At 40.5% G+C, this 19,650-nt stretch overlaps 1 protein-coding gene across 1 annotated transcript in view; it reads left to right on the top strand.

Moving 5' to 3' along the window:
* The first annotated feature begins 2,801 nt into the window (after positions 1-2,801).
* Positions 2,802-19,650, top strand: part of si:dkey-240h12.4 (death-associated protein kinase 2) — a 42,844-nt gene continuing 25,995 nt past the window's right edge. The window contains exons 1-2 of the mRNA XM_038285904.1: positions 2,802-2,941; positions 7,265-7,367. Coding sequence (XP_038141832.1) covers positions 7,306-7,367 — 62 coding nt within the window. The 5' untranslated portion in view covers positions 2,802-2,941; positions 7,265-7,305. The remainder of the gene's footprint in view (positions 2,942-7,264; positions 7,368-19,650) is intronic.

Genomic DNA, 19,650 nt, shown 5'->3' with positions numbered 1-19,650 from the left:
TTTGTTTTCCATTTAATTAATTTCAGTTTATTTATATAGCTGCAACTCACAGCATACGTCATCTAAAGGAACTTTACAGTCAGATTGATAGAATGATAAAACTGTAGTTTCATTATAATCTGATGGATATTGTAATCATGTGATAGTTTTTGTTTTAATAATAAAGATTTTATATTTATCCAAGGTTTGTTGTTTTTGATTGTTTTTTTTTGCTTGGGTGTCACATTGTGACAACTACAGGGGTTCATAAAATCAACAATAGGTGATAAAAGTAGGCTGCTTTTCTTTTTTAACCAGTTAGAAACAACTTCAGTTTGTCACAGTTTTCAGTTTCAGGTCTTGTTCCACTCTGAAATGAAAGCATGCTAGAAATAAGCAACAGGGGTTAAAGAATCGATTCATAAACCAAAATGTGTTCAAACTTTTGACTCTTCAGTCGCCGCCTTTGGCAGATCTACAGCTGAACACACACTTCCTACTTGTTCAGAAAGGTTTTCCCAGATCTGTTGCAGACGTTTCCATCATTCTGACATCTCTGTAATGGTAAAATCACTTTCTTGCTGCAGGTCTTCCTGCCAAACCTGCAGCTCTGAGCTTTGTCCTCTCAGCTGAACCTCAGACTTGCTAGCTACAAAAATGGTTCAGCTGTATTTTCTGTTGTCATGTTTGTTCTCAGAAATCTCCTCTGCTTTAGAAGTGGCTTTAGTTCTGCCAGACCACGTCCTGTCAGTTTCCCCTAGTTTATGAATGCTTTCTGATAGTAAAGTAAGTAGTCCCTAACACCTTGGTTTTCTTTAGAGGATAGAGCTTTATCTATATGTCTCTACTCCCCATCTATTGCTTTTTTTCTCACTATTTTCTCATTTCTACTCTCTCCAACCGTTCAACTGATGCTTCTGAAGCTACAACACCAAAACCTTTTCCAGCACCTTTGATGCCGGCAGAAGAGGTGGTAAGAAATCAAGAAACGTTGGAAGACACATTTTCCTGCAGAGCAGCTTTAATTTAAACCTGTTTTGTATTTCCTGGTCAAGACTTTTTTGTTCAACTCAGAAACAGGGGGGGATTTACCATCAGGCAATACTAGGCAGTTGCAGAGGGCCCCCAAGTTCCTGTAGGGGCCCCATAAAACTCTGTTTATATGTATGGTTAATACAACTATTCCTTATTTGAGCACATTAATTATGTTTTTGACAAAAATCCTTTCTCTAAAATGCCATCAGAACGCTGATAATATTAAGTGTGTCTCAGCCCCCCCCCATCAGTGTCCACCATATTGGATCAGTCCATTTGCTGCACATGTTCAAAAGGTCCAAACAGACAGCAGCAAACCATTTGAAAACAAACCATGCAAAGAGCAGTGTTGCCAACTTAGCGCTTTAGTCGCTATATTTAGCCACTTTTCAGACCCCTTCTAGCACTTTGATTTCTAAAAAGCTCCTAGCGCCAAATCTAGAGACTTTTTTCTGCTATTGGAGACTTTGGAGACAACATCTAAAAGCAGCGAACTCTGCTCTCCAGAGCGAGTAGATTGGTAACCCCGCCTCCTGCTCTCCTCTATCTTGTCTGCTGTCATGATTCATGCAGCTATTATTTCATCCAAATGAAAAATGGAGAACAGATAAGCAGATCATGGCTTGTCTACAGTGAAAAGAAGGACTGGGTTATTTACTTTGGCCTTTTTGGAAACACAGGAAGGAGCAATCAGCTAAGTGAGCTTAGTGCTTGGAAAAAATCTTTCATTCCTTTAGAGACAGCATGAAAAGTCAGCTGAGTACAAAACATAGAGAGGAAAACAAGAAGAAAAGGGACAAGAAGAGAGGGACACAACCTAGAACAGATAATGGATGTCTATTCTATTAACATTTCTCTATCTGTAGAAAGGGGCTGTTTGATGTGCTGTCTTCTCCATTCAGAGGGGCCCCTGCCTGTCTTTGCCTAGGGCCCCACATTTCCTAAATCCGCCCCTGGTGGTAAGAAATCTAGAAACGTCGGAAGACCTGCAGGAAATAAAAGTAGCAGCTTTGATTTAAACATGTTTTGTATTTCCTGGTCAAGACTTTTTGTGCAACTCAGAAATGTAAATTATGTGTCAGTTTTTTAGGATTTTAACTTCTTTTAAACACTGATAAAATTTATAGTTTATTGCTGCTGTGTTATTTATGAAGTTTATCTTTCCTGGATGTCATAAATGTGTTTGTCTCTTAGCTGGTGTCAGATAATTATATTTCTATTCTATCCTATTTTAGTTTCTTCTATTCTATTCTGTTTGGTTCTATTCTGATGTATTATATTTTGTTATATTCTATTCTGTTCTATTCTTCTCTATTCAATTGTATTTGATTCCATTCTAATCTATTCTATACTGTTCTATTCTATTCTATTTTGTTATATTCTATTCTTCTCTATTCCATTGTATTTGATTCCATTCTAATCTATTCTATACTGTTCTGTTCTATTTTTTCTATTTTATTTTATTTTATTCTATTTTAATGTTTTCTATTGTATTATATTTTGTTCTATTCTATTCTATTGTATTCTCTTCTATTCTAGAACTAAGTGGACATGCAGTCATGCACCATTTTGCAAAGCGTTTCTTCTCTTTTTTTAGTTATTTATTTATGTTTTTAACTTTAATTCGATCTTTTTTCAGAAACGCTGGATTTTTTATGTTGGATTTTAAACATTTTGAGACACAGACTGAGATCCAGGATGATATTTCTGGACCTGCAGCCCTTTGCCACCAACTGGTGGAGCTAATGCAGCAGTTGGTTGTTTATGAAGAGCCTTCAAAGCCGCAAAGAAGACTGCAGTTTTCCGCATTCCTTCGTCACTCTGCTCGCAGCTCCGCCGCTCCGGGGGCCAGCACCGACGCGCTGCTGGGTGGGGGCCTCACACCTTCCCGGGGATCATTGGAGCAGGAGCAGCGCGGAGCTCAGCGGTGAGTTACATCATTAGATCAAATGTCTTTATTTAACAAACTAATAGTTCTTCAGGTCTTACTCACGGCCATTTTTTTAACTGGTCCAAAAAATGATCTAATTTCTCACATTTTGCTTTTTAATCTTTCACGGCGGGTGGGGGGGAGTGGAACTGTGGGGTTTTAAGGAGCCCCAGGAAATTAAGATTTAAAGGAGACACATCATTAAAAAAGCAAAAACAAACATTTAAAATCATTTTAATAAAGATCTGCCATATAGATACATTTATTAATGGGGCCTCTGTGTGTTTGGCCCTAAGGGGTCCACACTGCACCTCAAACTTGTTGTATTTTATTTATTTGGGAGGATTCTGAGCTCTGTGGGCCTTAAAGAACTGTTATCATCACAACTACTAAACATCTCATTCTCTATGACTGAATTAAATATAGCTATTTACTTACAAAGTAAAATATCCAACTAAAATGGTGTTTTTGGTATTTTTAGAGCATGGAGGAAAGATGGTGTCTGCATCTGTTGTAATAATCAATCTATAGGAAAACCAGAAAAACAAGCTGATGGTTTGAAGGCATTTGACCGACTGTTTGAGCTGAAACTGTCCTGGATGGTTAATGGATCTCACTGAGCTGCCAGTCACCTTTGTTAGATCATTAAACCTGGAAGGGGAAATGCTGCTCAGGGGTTTCGGGCTTCACTCACCTAATGAGGAAGTACCTTATTACTGCAATTCCTTTTTTGGTCTAGGGTGACAGTCTCTGTATTTATCGAAAGCTACAGACTCTTTGGACGACTGGCAGAAATCTTCAGGCACTCAGTGATTCAGGAAGCAAAAAAGTACATATTAGTATAATAATACACTATCTCCAAAAAAATCTATCTATCTATCTATCTATCTATCTATCTATCTATCTATCTATCTATCTATCTATCTATCTATCTATCTATCTATCTATCTATCTATCTATCCATCCATCCATCCATCCATCCATCCATCCATCCATCCATCCATCCATCCATCCATCCATCCATCCATCCATCCATCCATCCATCCATCCATCCATCCATCCATCCATCCATCCATCTACTAAACACTGGAATATTGCAAAAATGAGCAATCTCCTGTCCAGGGGTGATGCTGAGAAACTAGTCCATGCATTTGTTACTTCAAGGCTGGACTATTGTAATTCTTTACTATCAGGAAGTCCACAAACTGTAGTTAAAAGCCTTCAGCTGATCCAAAATGCTGCAGCCAGAGTTCTGATGAAAATGAAAAAGAGAGATCATATCTCTCCTATCCTGGCTTCTCTTCATTGGCTTCCTGTTAAATCCAGAATAGAATTTAAAATCCTCCTTCTCACATATAAAGTATTCAAATATTTATTGGAAAAACAAAAATATTTACCTATTTATTTATCTATTTTCTTCTACAGCTAAATGGGAAAACTTCTTAGTGCACACAAAGCTGATCTTCTAACTAAGGTGCCTTGTCATTGCATGTGGAAAATGGACAGCAATCTTAAACTATTAATAGTGATTCTTTTAGTCAATGTGCAGAATGTGTGCTCCACATCAGAACATGTAAAACACTGGGAGGAGGACATGCAAATGGAATGACTTCCCATCCAGAATGCAAACCACAAACAGGTTGTGGGTGCAGTCTATATTTAGCCTACTTGAAAGTCAGGTGCAAAGTCAACAGCTTTCCCGCCAAAAAAAAAAAAAAAAAGAACAGAAAGAAAGTAAAACAAAACAAAGATAATTCAGCATGTCCATGTGAAAACTGGTCCTGTAGCAAAACTCTGACTGACTGACATAAAAAAAAAAAATATCTACTGACATTAACTCAGAGCATATGCTTTTGGCAAAATCTTTACCAGTTTGAACAGACTAAAGGGATTCAGGTGGAGAATATAACCGTTCAAGATGTCGTTTTTTTTCTCCAACTAATGACGAATTTATTGACTTTGGCATTAATAATGTTTTACCTTTATGCATAAATATTGCTTCTTTACAAGAAGCCCGAATCCCATTCATTAGAAGGTGTTTGTTAGGTACACTGCAAAAAATCTAAATCTAGATAAGTCAGTTTTTCTTAAAATAAGTGCATTTGTTCTTGAATTGAGGAGGTAAAAGAGACATTTTGCCAATGGTTCAAGATAATTTATGCTTAAAATAAGAAAACACAATTGCATTATCTTATTTCAAGAGTAAAATTACTCATTCCATTGGCAAACAATCTTATTTACCTGCTCAAATTAAGGGTGAATACACTTAATTTAAGAAATTTTTACTTATTTCTAGATCGTTTTTGCAGTGTAAGTCTTAAAATTAAATCTAAAAACAGGCTGAGATCTATTTTAAAGCTGGTTTTATATTGACTGATCTCCCTAATTTGACGTATTTCTGTTCTGTATACAACAAGGCTTCGTTCTTTTCTCCTTGTAATCCTTTTATTTATTTCATTTTTTTTGTTTTGGTTTGGTCTCATATTTGCACCTGTAGTACACAATGTATAGGTTATCGTACCTATTTACATTGAGTAATCTCATGTACATTGACAAAGATGAAAAATGAAACAAACAACGGAATTTAAAGGAATAGTACACCCAGAACATGATTAGCCTTCATTTTCTACTCACCCCCATGCTGAACAACACTCTGGAGTACTTTTTTGATATCTCAAATGCATCTGGAGATCTGGGAGGCTTCTTGCTGTCTGCTGACATTCAAATAATGGAGGTCTATGGCGCCCGAGGCAGAAAGGTCCATAAAAGTCCACAAAAAACGTGTCAATATTCCTCCATACTGCTCGTCCAATGTATTCCAAGTGTCCTGAGTGGGTAGCGTCCATAATTTACTCGAAACGAAGTCATTTAGAATGTTTTTAGAGCATAAACAGTAGTGTATAGGATTTCCTGAAAGCACGCACATGCGCGATCACGACGCTACGGAAGCCGACAGACCAAACCAGCGCATTCAGCTCGGCAAAGAACTCATGCTCTTCCTCAACATTGAAGTCCTCAGACATTTTTCTTTCGTTGTTTCTTTCTTTGCACAGGTAAACAGCACATTTCTTCTTCTACGCTTGCATTATTGGCAGAGCAGACGCTGAATGCGCACTTTCATCTGGTTTGGTCTGCCGCGGTTTCCGTAGACTCGTGAACGCGCTTTTAGGAAATCCTATACACTACTGTTTATGCTCTAAAAACATTCTAAATGACTTCATTTCGAGTAAATTATGGACGCTACCCACTCAGGACACTTGGAATACATTGGACGAGCAGTATGGAGGAATATTGACACGTTTTTTGTGGACTTTTATGGACCTTTCTGCCTCGGGCGCCATAGACCTCCATTATTTGAATGTCAGCAGACAGCAAGAAGCCTCCCAGATCTCCAGATGCATTTGAGATATCAAAAAAGTACTCCAGAGTGTTGTTCAGCATGGGGGTGAGTAGAAAATGAAGGCTAATCATGTTTTGGGTGTACTATTCCTTTAACCTGGAGCAAAGCTCTGTATGAAAGTATTGTTGTTTGACGAGTCAATTCATCTCTTTTCTCCAACTCTCTACATCCAGTTTGCTTTTCAATCCCTTCACCTAACTAAATCCCAACTAAATGAACATCTCTGTTGGATAATGTCTCCCCCCCCTCCATGCATGAAGCTGGTGCTGAACTGGAGAGCTCCTTCAGTGACACTCTGCTGCACCTTAAATGCACCAGGGAGCGTTATCACAGATCCTTCCTCCCAGCAGCTGGAAGACTCTAGAACCTCCACTGTTCCCAACAACCTCAATCAGTTGTTCCATTCATGCTGATTCTGCTCAGTTTCTATTCTAGTCAGTTAAATAACCTGCTGCTGTCATTCTGCACATCTCTGATGTTGCTGCTATTTTCAAATATCCATTACTGTACAAATGTCTATAGCTGAATATTGGTTATTTATTCTCCAGGTGCACAGTTTTATATTGTTAAAACACTTTACAGTATTTTATTGTTTATCGTTTAACTGTTCACTATTATGTTATTCTTAGACATGTTTCTAAAGTCCATATTTGTGTGACAATTCTTTCTATAATCTTTTTGCTGCTGTTAAAACCAGAATTTCCCCATTTTGGGGCAATAAAGGTATTTTTCTATTCTATTCTATTCTATTCTATTCTATTCTATTCTATTCTATTCTATTCTATTCTATTCTATTCAACTCCAGAGGCGACCTTTTATCTCTTTGGAAAATACGTCTTGATTAAGTGAACAGACATAACATGTCGGGTTAAAATAAAAATAAAGCATCCTGTGTAACATTCAGCCTTTATTTTCCACAGTGGACAGGAGGACCAGCGACACGCATGTGAAGCGAATCAACATGGCCGTATTTAAGCCTGAGAACGTGGAAGACTTCTATGAGATTGAGGAAGTTCTTGGAAGGTACTTGTTTAAATGCTATGAGTGGTTTTAATGTGTTGGAGTTTTAGGCGATCCACATGCATCAACTGTTAGGAACCACCTACAGACCGGGTTTGAATGTGGGGCAAACAGCCAATCATCACTGTGAATCATTTATAACTTCCTGTTTTAATTCTTGTGAAAAAAAGAGGCTGGTCCAGGGCCTGAAGACAAGCCGTTAGGATCCAACATTCCCAGGAGTTTAGACAGCATTACGTCATAAAGATAAAAGCAAACCAACCTGAAAGTTGGGCTCAGTCTGCCTGCGATCAGAGATACACCCTAAAGAGTGTTTCAACATATAGCTGCGTCACATAACAGCATCACAGCCTCTGAAGCCTCCCCTCTCTGCCTCATATGAACGATTTGTTTCACGCTCCAGATTATTGACAGGGCTCAGCGTTTCTAGTCGTTTTGAAGTAGCCCTGGTTTATTGGGCATTAGAGCATTTAAATCTGCCAAACTGGGATGTTTACTCTGACTAACGGCTTTATTTAAAACCAACAAGGAACTATTTTTATATGAAGCATTATAAACTGATCATTAGAGTAATGCTGCCTTTGTTCTTATAATGACTGTTTATCAGAGCAAGTTATAATGACGACTGTGACATCTCCCCACCCTGCCTGCTAAAACTGCTGAGTCATTAAATCAATTCAGTTTATTTCCATAGCACCAATTCACAACACGTCATCTCAAGGCACTTTACAGTTCACAAGATCATCCAGTCAGATTGGTTCAAAGTTTTCTATCTAAGGAAAACCAGCTGATTGCATCGACTCATTGACTCTTCAGCAATCCCTCATACTAAGCATGCTTGTAGCGACAGTGGAGAGGAAAAACTCCCTTTTAACAGGAAGAAACCTCCAGCAGAACCAGGCTCAGTGTGAGCGGCCATCTGCTGAGGCCCACTGGGGTTCAAGGAGACAGAAGCAGACATAGAAAAAGAAGCATAGATACAAAAGGCAACTGTCAACCAGCTCCACAGGCGGCCCCGTCCAGGAAACACACAGCCAGGCAGACGAGCTCCGAGCCAGCTCCCATGTCAGAGAGCACATCCAGTTAGTCACAGTCAGAGAAACAGGACTACACTGGAAAACAGGCCAAGCTCCAACTTCTAGAAACAAAGGTGTTGATGGCAGCAGCACAGCTGATATTTCTCTCCAGGATGGAGTCACAGCCAAACAGGAACAGACCAGATGAAGCTACTATGAGAAAAAGCAGAGAGAGCAGAACGTTAGAGATTGAACTAACAGATTCTGCAGAGTGGGACAATAGAGATAGAATGAAGCAGAATGATGAAAAAGGGGTCCCTATGTCCTCCAGCAGTCTAAGCCTATAGCAGCATAACTATAGAGATAGCTCAGGATAACCTGAGCTACTCTAACTAGAAGCTTTATCAAAAAGGAAAGTTTTAAGCCTAGCCTTAAAAGTAGACAGGGTTTCTGCCTCACGGACTAAAACTGGTAGTTGGTTCCACAGGAGAGGAGCCTGATAACTAAAAGATCTGCCTCCCATTCTACTTTTAGAAATTCTAGGAACCACTAGTAAACCTGCAGATTGATAGCGAAGTGCTCTGTTAGGAACATAAGGAACAATCATTAGTCTGCATATTATCTGGCAATTTTAAGAGTCTTAAGGATCAAAAGCAACATCTTCATGAATTTTGAATAGTATAGGCGGTGCATTTCTGTGTTCTCCCTTCCTTGGGAGACCTACGTAGATCATCGGCTTACAGTCAGTTTAAATGTAATTTACTTTTAGTTTATCACAAATAAACTACAGAGAACATGACCTCGGTATCCTCAATGCTAGTTACGGCCCTGGAAAGAGTTGTTCTGTCGTCCTGAACAAACCTCACAGCTGGTTCTCTGTACTAGTCCGTGGACGGCGTCCTCTCCGTCTGCTGGTATAATTATAAACGCCATCTAATAGAGATTAAAAACAGTTTAGATCTAGTATTCTGCAACTGGTATTCAAAGGTCTCCCCATCCCTGTTTTAACTCTGTCTTTGAGTGGGACTTTACAGCTACTTTAAATTTTCATAAAAATTTCACTTTACTTTCACTTTTCATCATCCTTTCTAAAAAAAACAAAAAAAAAACATTCACAGCCTGAGCACCTAACATAGAGCAACCTATAAACTGAGGTGTGAATCTTAGCACTTACAGACTTACAGTGACTAATAGCCTCACAGAATAACGTCATTCTGGATATTATCAGTGCTGCGTCCATCTGCAGCTTGTTGGATGTTTTAGAACAGACCGAATATTGTCCAGGTTTCACTGCGATGCACAGATATTAGCTTGCAAACGAGGATCTGATGATCTTATGACGTTTTTTTAGGCCTAATCGCTACAGTGTTAAAGCCTTACTAATTTAAAGCTCTGCTTGCTTACACTGCTTCACTATACATTTCTAGCGTGGCAATAAACATTGGCTCTTATCGGACTAAACATATAACGAATACAGCTTTCTGCATATTATGTTTTATAATATAAGCAAACATTTTATGAGCCTGAATCATCTGTTTCTGTGATTGCGTTCTGTGATGCTCTCCTTTACTGTCAATGCTCAGATTAGAGGATCCGGTAATTAAGGCAGACAGACAGATTACTCAAAAAGGCATTTATTAAAAAAATGGCGGATCTGCAGTAACTGCAAAGACATCTAAGACAGGAACCTCTCTGGCAAAGAACCCAAGAGGTATCAAAGGGAAGGTCGAAGTCAGGAAGCAGATCCAGGTTCAGTCCATAAGCAGAATCCAGCAGGAGTTTGAAGACAGGTCAGGCAAACAGATCAGAACAAGAAGAGGCAGGCTCAGAGGTTCAAAGGTTTAGGATCAGGCCACAACCAGTTACGCTAGAACACTAAACAATCAAATAATCTTGCACTGGGAACAAGCAGGTTAGAGACTGGTGATGAGAAACTGGGCGGAGCTAAACAGGTGAACGGAGTGAACAATCAAGCCAGTCGTCAGCGCCAAGATCATGACACAGTGGCTACGTTCACACCGCAGCCTGAAGTGACCCAAATCCGATTTTATGGCCCATATGCGACCTGGATCTGATCTTTTCATGGCTGTCTGAACAACACAGATCCGATTTTTTCCAATGCGACCCAGGCCGCTTGGGAATCTGATCTTTTCAAATGCAACCTGTCTGAACGGCCAGGTCGCATTCATCCGACCTGAACGTCATTAATACCCGACATAGGTCACTATTCTGCGTCTTGCTACACAGAAGCGGCAAGAAAAACAACAACCATGGCAGATGATGATGCGGAGAGCAGTATTTATGTTTAACCATATGAAAAAATTAAGTTTTTATGGTTTGAAAAGACCGTTAGTTGCGCGCTGGCACTACCATCCATGTTTACTTCCGTAAACATGGAGCATGCTGGCCTGTGACGTCATTGCGTCCTCTACTGCGCATGCGGGACACTTAGACTGTATGACTGCAGTTCACATAGGAGATCACATACAAGTCGCATATATTTGGAAATATGAACGGCAACGTAAAACAAAAATCGGATTTCCCAAAAAAAATCGGAATTGAGCATCAAGGCCTGCAGTGTGAATGTAGCCTTAATGTTCTATGGACAGCTGACCTCAAGGATAACACTCATTTAATGTCTTTTAATTTTAGTTTAAAGTCTTTTAACCTTTATTTAAACTTTTTAATGTTAGGAAACGTCTTTTAAGCGTCGTTTAAAGTCTTTAAACCTTCTTTTAAACTCTTTTAATGTTAGGTAAAGTCTTTAACCTTCATTTAAAGTATTTTAACCTTCATTTAAAGTCTGTAGTGAGTCAGCAGCTCCAGGAAAGAAACCCACACATCCCTCTGCTCACTTAGACTCTTCATTATTCTGGGGGATCCAAGGTTTCCTCAGCCCAGGGGAATAAGCAGAACCTTCGACAAGTTCTGGGTCTGTCCTGGTAGTATTGGAGTTAGTATGATGAATATTGCTGAAAGGATCTTTAGATGCTGCAGAATTGCAGGTGTTGGACAGACAGTGTCTGGACAGGTCCTTTAAATGCGTAAAGCATATTACCACAGTTTGTTTTCCTTTAGGGGATGCCCTGTTTGTGTAGATCTTTTCTCCTCATTTGATAGTTTTAGTATTTTACTGATAACTGACACAAAGCACAGGAAGAGGCCAGCTCATTTTGAACGGCCTGCAAACTGGGGATTAAAGAAGGTTTATGAAGTCAGAATTCTGCCACAAGCTCTCCACGCACATTTGAATGTTTTTGTGCATGGAGAGTAGCCCCCCCCTCTAAGCCTGATCTTTATGTTCCTGTAGATTCTCTCCTAGTCGTGTGTGGACCTGTTTCTGTAGCTGTCTTTCAAGGAATACCACCTCTGCAGACAGTACTATTTTTGTTTTCTCACTGTGGCTAACACTGCAAGCTGTCTTCAGTCTAATTGCTGTTACCTATCTCTTACCACCACTGGGAAGTAGGGCTTCATTATGTAACCAGTGGGTTGCTTGTTCATGGCCCTGTTCTGTCAGTTTCAGTCCTCGTGTGTCTCTTGCCTGCAGGTTAGTGGCTGATTTTATGGCAGCTTCTAAAGCTTATAACCACCAGTTTGTAAATAAGTGACCGTGATGTGAGGAGATTTAAGTCCCTGAATTTGATACAGCACTATTCAGCACAGACCATTTTACCAACACTGTGATATGTAGGGGGAGTGGCGACCTAGTCGTTAGGGTATAGAGCTTGGAATCCGGAGGTTCTGAGTTTAATCCCAACTCCCACAGACTGTGTGGACCTCTGAGCAAGACCCTTTACCCCACACTGCTTCCGGGTTCCAGCACAATCGCAGCCCCCTGCTCCCCAAGGGAATAGGTTAAATGCAGAGAGTTCATTTTGTTGCTCTGTACTTGTGACAGTGGAATGACAATAGGAGCTTGAAAAAAAGAAAACAAAGAAAATAAATAATCAGAAATAAATTCAATTCAGTTTATTTCTATAGTGCTAATTCACATCAAGTCATCTCAAGGCACTTTCCAGTTCACCAGATCATCCAGTCAGATTGATTCAAAGTTTTCTATCTAAGGAAAACCAGCTGATTGCATCGACTCATTGACTCTTCAGCAATCCCTCACACTAAGCATGCTTGTAGCGACAGTGGAGAGGAAAAACTCCCTTTGAACAGGAAGAAACCTCCAGCAGAACCAGGCTCAGTGTGAGCGGCCATCTGCTGAGGCCCACTGGGGTTCAAGGAGACAGAAGCAGACATAGAAAAAGAAGCATAGATACAAAAGGCAGCTGTAAAAGGCGGCCCCGTCCAGAAAATCTGACAGTGACCAGCAAGTCATGGTCAGAGAAACAGGATTACGCTGGAAAACGGGCTCATCTCCAGCATTTAGAAACAAAGGTGTTGATGGCAGCAGCACAGCTGATATTTCTCTCCAGGATGGAGTCACAGCCAAACAGGAACAGACCAGATGAAGCTACTATGAGAAAAAGCAGAGAGAGCAGAACGTTAGAGATTGAACTAACAGATTCTGCAGAGTGGGAGAATAGAGATAGAATGAAGCAGAATGATGAAAAAGGGGTCCCTATGTCCTCCAGCAGTCTAAGCCTATAGCAGCAGAACTATAGAGATAGCTCAGGATAACCTGAGCCACTCTAACTAGAAGCTTTATCAAAAAGGAAAGTTTTAAGCCTAGCCTTAAAAGTAGACAGGGTGTCTGCCTCACGGACTAAAACTGGTAGTTGGTTCCACAGGAGAGGAGCCTGAGAACTAAAAGATCTGCCTCCCATTCTACTTTTAGAAATTCTAGGAACCACTAGTAAACCTGCAGATTGAGAGTGAAGTGCTCTGTTAGGAACATAAGGAACAATCAGATCTCTGATATCAGATGGAGCTTGGCCATTTAAGGCTTTATATGTGAGAAGGAGGATTTTAAATTCTATTCTGGATTTAACAGGAAGCCAATGAAGAGAAGCCAGGATAGGAGAGATACGATCTCTCTTTTTCATTTCCATCAGAACTCTGGCTGCAGCATTTTGGATCAGCTGAAGGCTTTTAACTACAGTTTGTGGACTTCCTGATAGTAAAGAATTACAATAGTCCAGCCTTGAAGTAACAAATGCATGGACTAGTTTCTCAGCATCACCCCTGGACAGGAGATTGCTCATTTTTGCAATATTCCTCAGATGAAAGAAGGAAATTCTTGAAACCTCTTTGATATGGGATTTAAATGACAGGTCCTGATCAAAAACAACACCAAGATTTTTTACTTTATTATCTGAAATCAGTTTAATCCCATCCAAATGAAGTGACTGGACCAGAGTCTTTGAAAAAGAAGCTAATTATAATAATTTCTGTTCTGTCTGCATTCAGAAGGAGAAAGTTAAGAGTCATGGGCAACAAATATGCAGGATGTTTCAGTCATACACATTTATGCTCTCCTGGTTCAACATTTTTACAGATTAAGTTAGTTAGTTATTTAGTTAGTTAGTTAGTTTAGTTCCCCCCATGTCTTTCTTATTTTCGGGGTAATTTCTGCTGCGACAGACATTTAGCTTTGCGTTGAGCTTCAGCAAACGTCCAGACTAAGATCAGTGCTTAATGGGCAACAAATGATTCCTCTTATATTAGGCACAAATCCCCACGGTGGAAATATAAGCTGAAAATATGCTTTACAGGTGGAGCTGAATGCATTTCTGGTTCTTTGTTTAAATATGAAAATGCTGATATGCATTTTTGCTGCATTACTTTTACTTTTAAACTTTAAGTAGTTTTAAAAATGGTACTTTTACACTTTTAACGGAGTAAAAAGCTTGAGTGGATCCTCTAAATTCTACAAACGTGTTTTTGAACAGTAGGACCTTCTACTTGAGTAATAAACATTAATACTTTTGATCAGCAGGTCCTTCATCAACCTGTAGCAGGAACACCACAGAGGTCCTGGTTCAGGACACTGGATATGCTAAGAGAACGATACTTGGAGTCTGCTCTTAAACCTGTTCTCTTCTACTTTGCATTGTGGATTAGTTGTTCTGTTATCTAAGAGAGCTGATTTCTCCCTGTAGGGTGGGGTCAACTATGTCACGGCGCATTGCATGATGGGTAGCAGCTGCAGGGTTTGAGGAAGCACTTCCTAAAACACAAAGGCCAGGCTACCTCCCTAAACAAACAAAGGGGAAAATAAAGGCAAATAAAGTGAGAAACAGTCCATAAACAACAAACGTTAAAAAATCAAACAGGGCCGCAGATAAAAAAGGTTAGTTTTACATTTTAAGTCAGAAACTAAGGAGAAAACAAATGATAATGATAGTCGATGCGATGGGATGGTGCATCTTTAGCTCAAAGGGTCATGGGAAACATTTCTCAAGAGTCACATTGTTTCTGAGCTAAGAATGAAAGTTATTTGTTAAATAAATAAATAAATAAGAGGGAATGTCAGATTTCTGATATATGATTTGATGATATAACTGTAAAAAGCAGAACTTTGACATTGTTTTTGATTTGACAGGAAGCTAAATTAGGAGAAATATGATCTTTCTTTGCAATCTTCAGACGTCTGGCTGCAGATGGATCATTCGAGGGTTTTTAACTGTATTTTATGGACTTCCTGATTATTAAGGAATAACAATAATCCAGCCAAAAATAATACCAGTGTTTTGACATTATTATCAGAAGCAAACCGTTTCTCTTTCAAAGACTGTGTTCCACAGACAACAGCCTCTGTCTTATCTGAATTTGAAAAGGAGAAAATAAAATCATCCAGGTTTTATATCTTTACAAAATGCCTGCAGTCGAGGCATCAATGTATCAATGTGGAAATGTATCCCATGGTTTCTGATTATTTACGATTTGGAAGCAAATACAGACGTAAAGTGAGGGGAATTGGCCCAAGCACTGAACCCTGTGGTACTAGTACACATAGTAAGTTCAGGTACCATGTTTTCTCACCAATAGCTTCAGCTTGGTCTGGGTCAAAATAAATATGAGCACAATTAACAACTCAGTTAACAACATTTTAGTTGTTTTTGTTGAACTAAAGTTCTCTGCCCAGACAGAACCTTTTCCAGTGAACCATCCTATAACAGGAGAACAGATTGAGTTCAGCATGTCGATGAACAGAGAAAACTCTGCAGCTTCTCTCCTCTCTGCAGTCATCAATGTTTAATTAGCTAATGGCAGGTCCTCTAAGAATAGTTCAGTGTTTTCCTTCTCAAGCTCTTAGCTGTTCGCTGTGATCTATTATCCTAAAGGACCCATTAGCCTGAAATCTTGGCTAAGTCAGAGACTTCTGTTGGTCTACGTGTAGATTGATGAATTACCATGCTAGACTCAGCAAAATGGGTCAAAACAAGACTGAACTTTGTATGTTGCTACAACGCATTTTCATTGCTAATTTTACCAATATGGTCAAACCTCAGATACTCCTCTCATCATTTATCGATGCGGATGGTGCGTAACAGGTTGTTGCAAGAACTTGTCAACTAACCTGCTAGGGATGGAACGGTTTATGAAAACCGTCCGAACCGTTCGGTTCGACTGTCTCAGTTCGGTTCGCGAGTGTTGCGTTCGGTTCATGCGCTGCTCCTTTTTCTCATAGAGGAAGCGTTTACACTCCAGAGCAGAAGGTGGCGGTACTGCGACCAAAGCCAACCACCAGTAGTAAACAAGTAGAAGAAGAAGCGAAGCAGCTTAGCCGGGTGTAGCAGGGGAAAAAATCAGTTGTTGTGGAGAATTGTGTGGGTATGGCGAGTGGGAAAGAACAGGAGTTGGAAGACGCGCCAGCAGCACTTTATAGGTCTGCTGTATGGGACCACTTTGCATTTAGAGTGACCTACGATGACGGCGGAAAGAAAGCTGTGGATAAAAGTGCAACAGTGTGCAAGCATTGTGCAACATGTTTTGTTTATGCTAACGGCGACATGACCAACATGTCATGCTAACCCCGAAATCCCTCATACTCTGTCAGCGCTCCGCCCCGCTGCGCTCCAGACCGGCTGCTCAAAGCAAAGCCTACAGCCTCCACTGTGGCTCCCGTCCGCTCCGCTCTGAGTTCCTTGGAGATGGTAGAGGGCATGCGCCAGATGATTAAATTCAAAGCAGCAAAACATGTGGAAATGATCCAGGGTTTCCACAGATCATTAAAAATAATTACAATCCATTAATTTTTTTAGATTTTTTAAATTCATTTCATAAATTTTTATGGCATTTCGGTGTAAAAATCAACATCTACCAAACCGAAAACCTTGACCACGAAACCGTGAACCGAACCGTGGATTTTGTGAACCATTCCACCCCTAGTTAATATATATAGGAACCCCCCCAGCTACCTCAACTAGCTCCTCTCGATGTGGAGGAGCAGCGGCTCTACTCTGAGTCCTCCCCGGATGACTGAGCTCCTCCCCCTATCTCTAAGGGAGAGCCCAGACAAGCTACGGAGAAAACTGCGCCTGTATCCGGGATCTCGTTCTTTCGGTCATGACCCAAAGCTCATGACCATAGATGAGGGTAGGAACGTAAATCGAGAGCTTTGCTTTTTATTGGCTCAGCTCTCTCTTCACCACTACAGACCAATACATCGCACACTTCAGAGCAGACGCCGCACCAATCCGCCTATCGATCTCCCGCTCCATCTTCCCCTCATTCGTGAACAAGACTACAAGATACTTAAACTCCTCCACTAGGGGCAGCACATCCTCTCCACCATGGAGAAGGCACTCTACCCTTTTCCGGCTCCAGACCATGGTCTCAGATTTGGAGGCACTGATCCTCATCCCGGCCGCTTCACACTCGGCTGCGAACCGCTCCAGTGAGAGCTGTAGATCAGGCCCTGATGAAGCCAATAGAACCACATCATCTGCGAATAACAGAGACGCAATTCTAAGGCCACCAAAACACTTTGGCTGCGCCTAGATATTCTAACAGCCCTTCTGTAAACATTAACCTGATATTATTGGCAAATCAGCTTTAGCTTTGTATCATTTGTTAAAAAAAACATGCCAACATTTCTTTTGGTAATTTCCCATCATGCCATTCTGTGGTTTTCCTTCTTATTTGCAGCCTCTTATGGTGTGAGTTCTGCCTGGAGGTGGATCAAATGGTTTATTGGTTCTTTTTCTACCATCTGGCTCTGATCAGCCTGTGGCTGCATTCCCTCTTTCAATGAGAAATTGAAACTTTCAATGTGGTCAGAGGAACATAAATCTGGTTTTGTGATCTTTTTAAAACGGGGGATGGATGCAAATGTATGCTATTGATTAGATAATGGGTGATTCTTATTAATTTATCATTTAGACCGAAAGTATGCACCCTCTACAACCTAAAGAGCCAGCAAAAAGGATAGTGTAAAACGGTGTAAAACTGCAATCAGAGCAGCCCTACTAAAACCACTATACTGGTCCCCTTAGGGTTATTCTCATGCAGACATCCAGAGTAGGTATTTAATGAAATAATAAAAGAAATGTATTAAAAACCTGCAGAATTTTGTATTTAAGAAAAACACACCAAATAGAGCAACAGTGGAAGGTCCGAAAGGCCCCCTGCAGCTCCAGAGCCACAGGTTGTTGACCTCTGAATTAGACCATAAATCCTCTATCAGTCTGAAATGAGTTGCTTATCTGTCAGGAACATGCTCATTATCATAGATTTAAAAAGACCAGGGGTGTCATTTTAAAAATATGAAACACAAAAATAAGGGCCTTCATGCAAACTTCCATGCAAAGGTTGTGATTTATAAAAAGAAACATGGCGTCATGAAGGGCGGTCCCTTACGCCAACTCTGACCCATCTGTGCGGGTATGCAGATTTGGGAGAGAGGGGAAATTAAAAACACAGATGGTGACCGAGGCAACCTGAAGCCAGATTACATCAGAGTATTTCTCATTCATTACACTTTGTTTGAAACTTTATTCATAGATTAATTTGATCAGATCCAAACCGCAGGGGGTTCCATGCTGACAGCTCCTGTCACATGAGGAATTTGAACTGCTATAAACATTAAAAACGCCTTTAACCACCTGTGTGTACGGGTAGCAATGTATATTTAACTATGCTGGATGCTTTGGAAATGGAAGAATTAGGAGAGGACACATTTTCAGGGATTCAGACTCTATAGAGCATTGCTCTGTGAGCCTCCAGCCCTGATCATCACAAGGGTTAAACAGGAGAAGGTCAGAAATGTAAAACAGGAAAAGGAGCTGGTGTAGAATAGAAATAACAATCAGCGGTTCATATAGAAATTAAAATATATTCTTGAATTCAACACCATTTATTTATAAAGCAGCAATTGGTAGCACATGTAATGTCAGACTCTTGACAGAAAAATTAGGTCAGATCATCCAGTCAGGTTGGTAAAAAGTTTTCTATTTAAGAAAAAAACATCTGACTTTATTCAGTAATTGACTGTGAGCAGGTGGAGACAGATAAAGGTATATACACTCACTGTCCAACTGCTCGTTAACACTTGATTTCTAAGCAGCCAATCACATGGCGGCAACTCAGTGCATTTAGGCATGTAGACATGGTCAAGACAATCTCCTGCAGTTCAAAGCGAGCATCAGTATGGGGAAGAAAGGTGATTTGAGTGACTTTGAACGTGGCATGATTGTTGGTGCCAGAAGGGCTGGTCTGAGTATTTCAGAAACTGCTGATCTACTGGGATTTTCACGCACAACCATCTCTAGGGTTTACAGAGAATGGTCCGAAAAAGAAAAACATCCCGTGAGCGGCAGTTCTGTGGGCGGAAATGCCTTGTTGATGCCAGAGGTCAGAGGAGAATGGCCAGACTGGTTGGAGCTGATAGAAGGGCAACAGTGACTCAAATAACCACCCGTTACAACCAAGGTGGGCAGAAGAGCATCTCTGAACGCACAGTACGTGGAACTTTGAGGCAGATGGGCTACAGCAGCAGAAGACCACACCGGGTGCCACTCCTTTCAGCTAAGAACAGGAAACTGAGGCTACAATTTGCACAAGCTCATCGAAATTGGACAAAAGAAGATTGGAAAAACGTTGCCTGGTCTGATGAGTCTCGATTTCTGCTGCGACATTCGGATGGTAGGGTCAGAATTTGGCGTCTACAACATGAAAGCATGGATCCATCCTGCCTTGTATCAATGGTTCAGGCTGGTAGTGGTGGTGTCATGGTGTGGGGAATATTTTCTTGGCACTCTTTGGGCCCCTTGGTACCAATTGAGCATCGTTTCAACGCCACAGCCTACCTGAGTATTGTTGCTGACCATGTCCATCCCTTTATGACCACAATGTACCCAACTTCTGATGGCTAC

The sequence above is a fragment of the Cyprinodon tularosa genome, unplaced genomic scaffold (genome assembly GCF_016077235.1).
Source record: "Cyprinodon tularosa strain WSP-4 unplaced genomic scaffold, ASM1607723v1 ctg217, whole genome shotgun sequence".
Lineage (NCBI taxonomy): Eukaryota > Metazoa > Chordata > Actinopteri > Cyprinodontiformes > Cyprinodontidae > Cyprinodon > Cyprinodon tularosa.
This window is presented reverse-complemented; position numbering and strand designations above follow the sequence as displayed.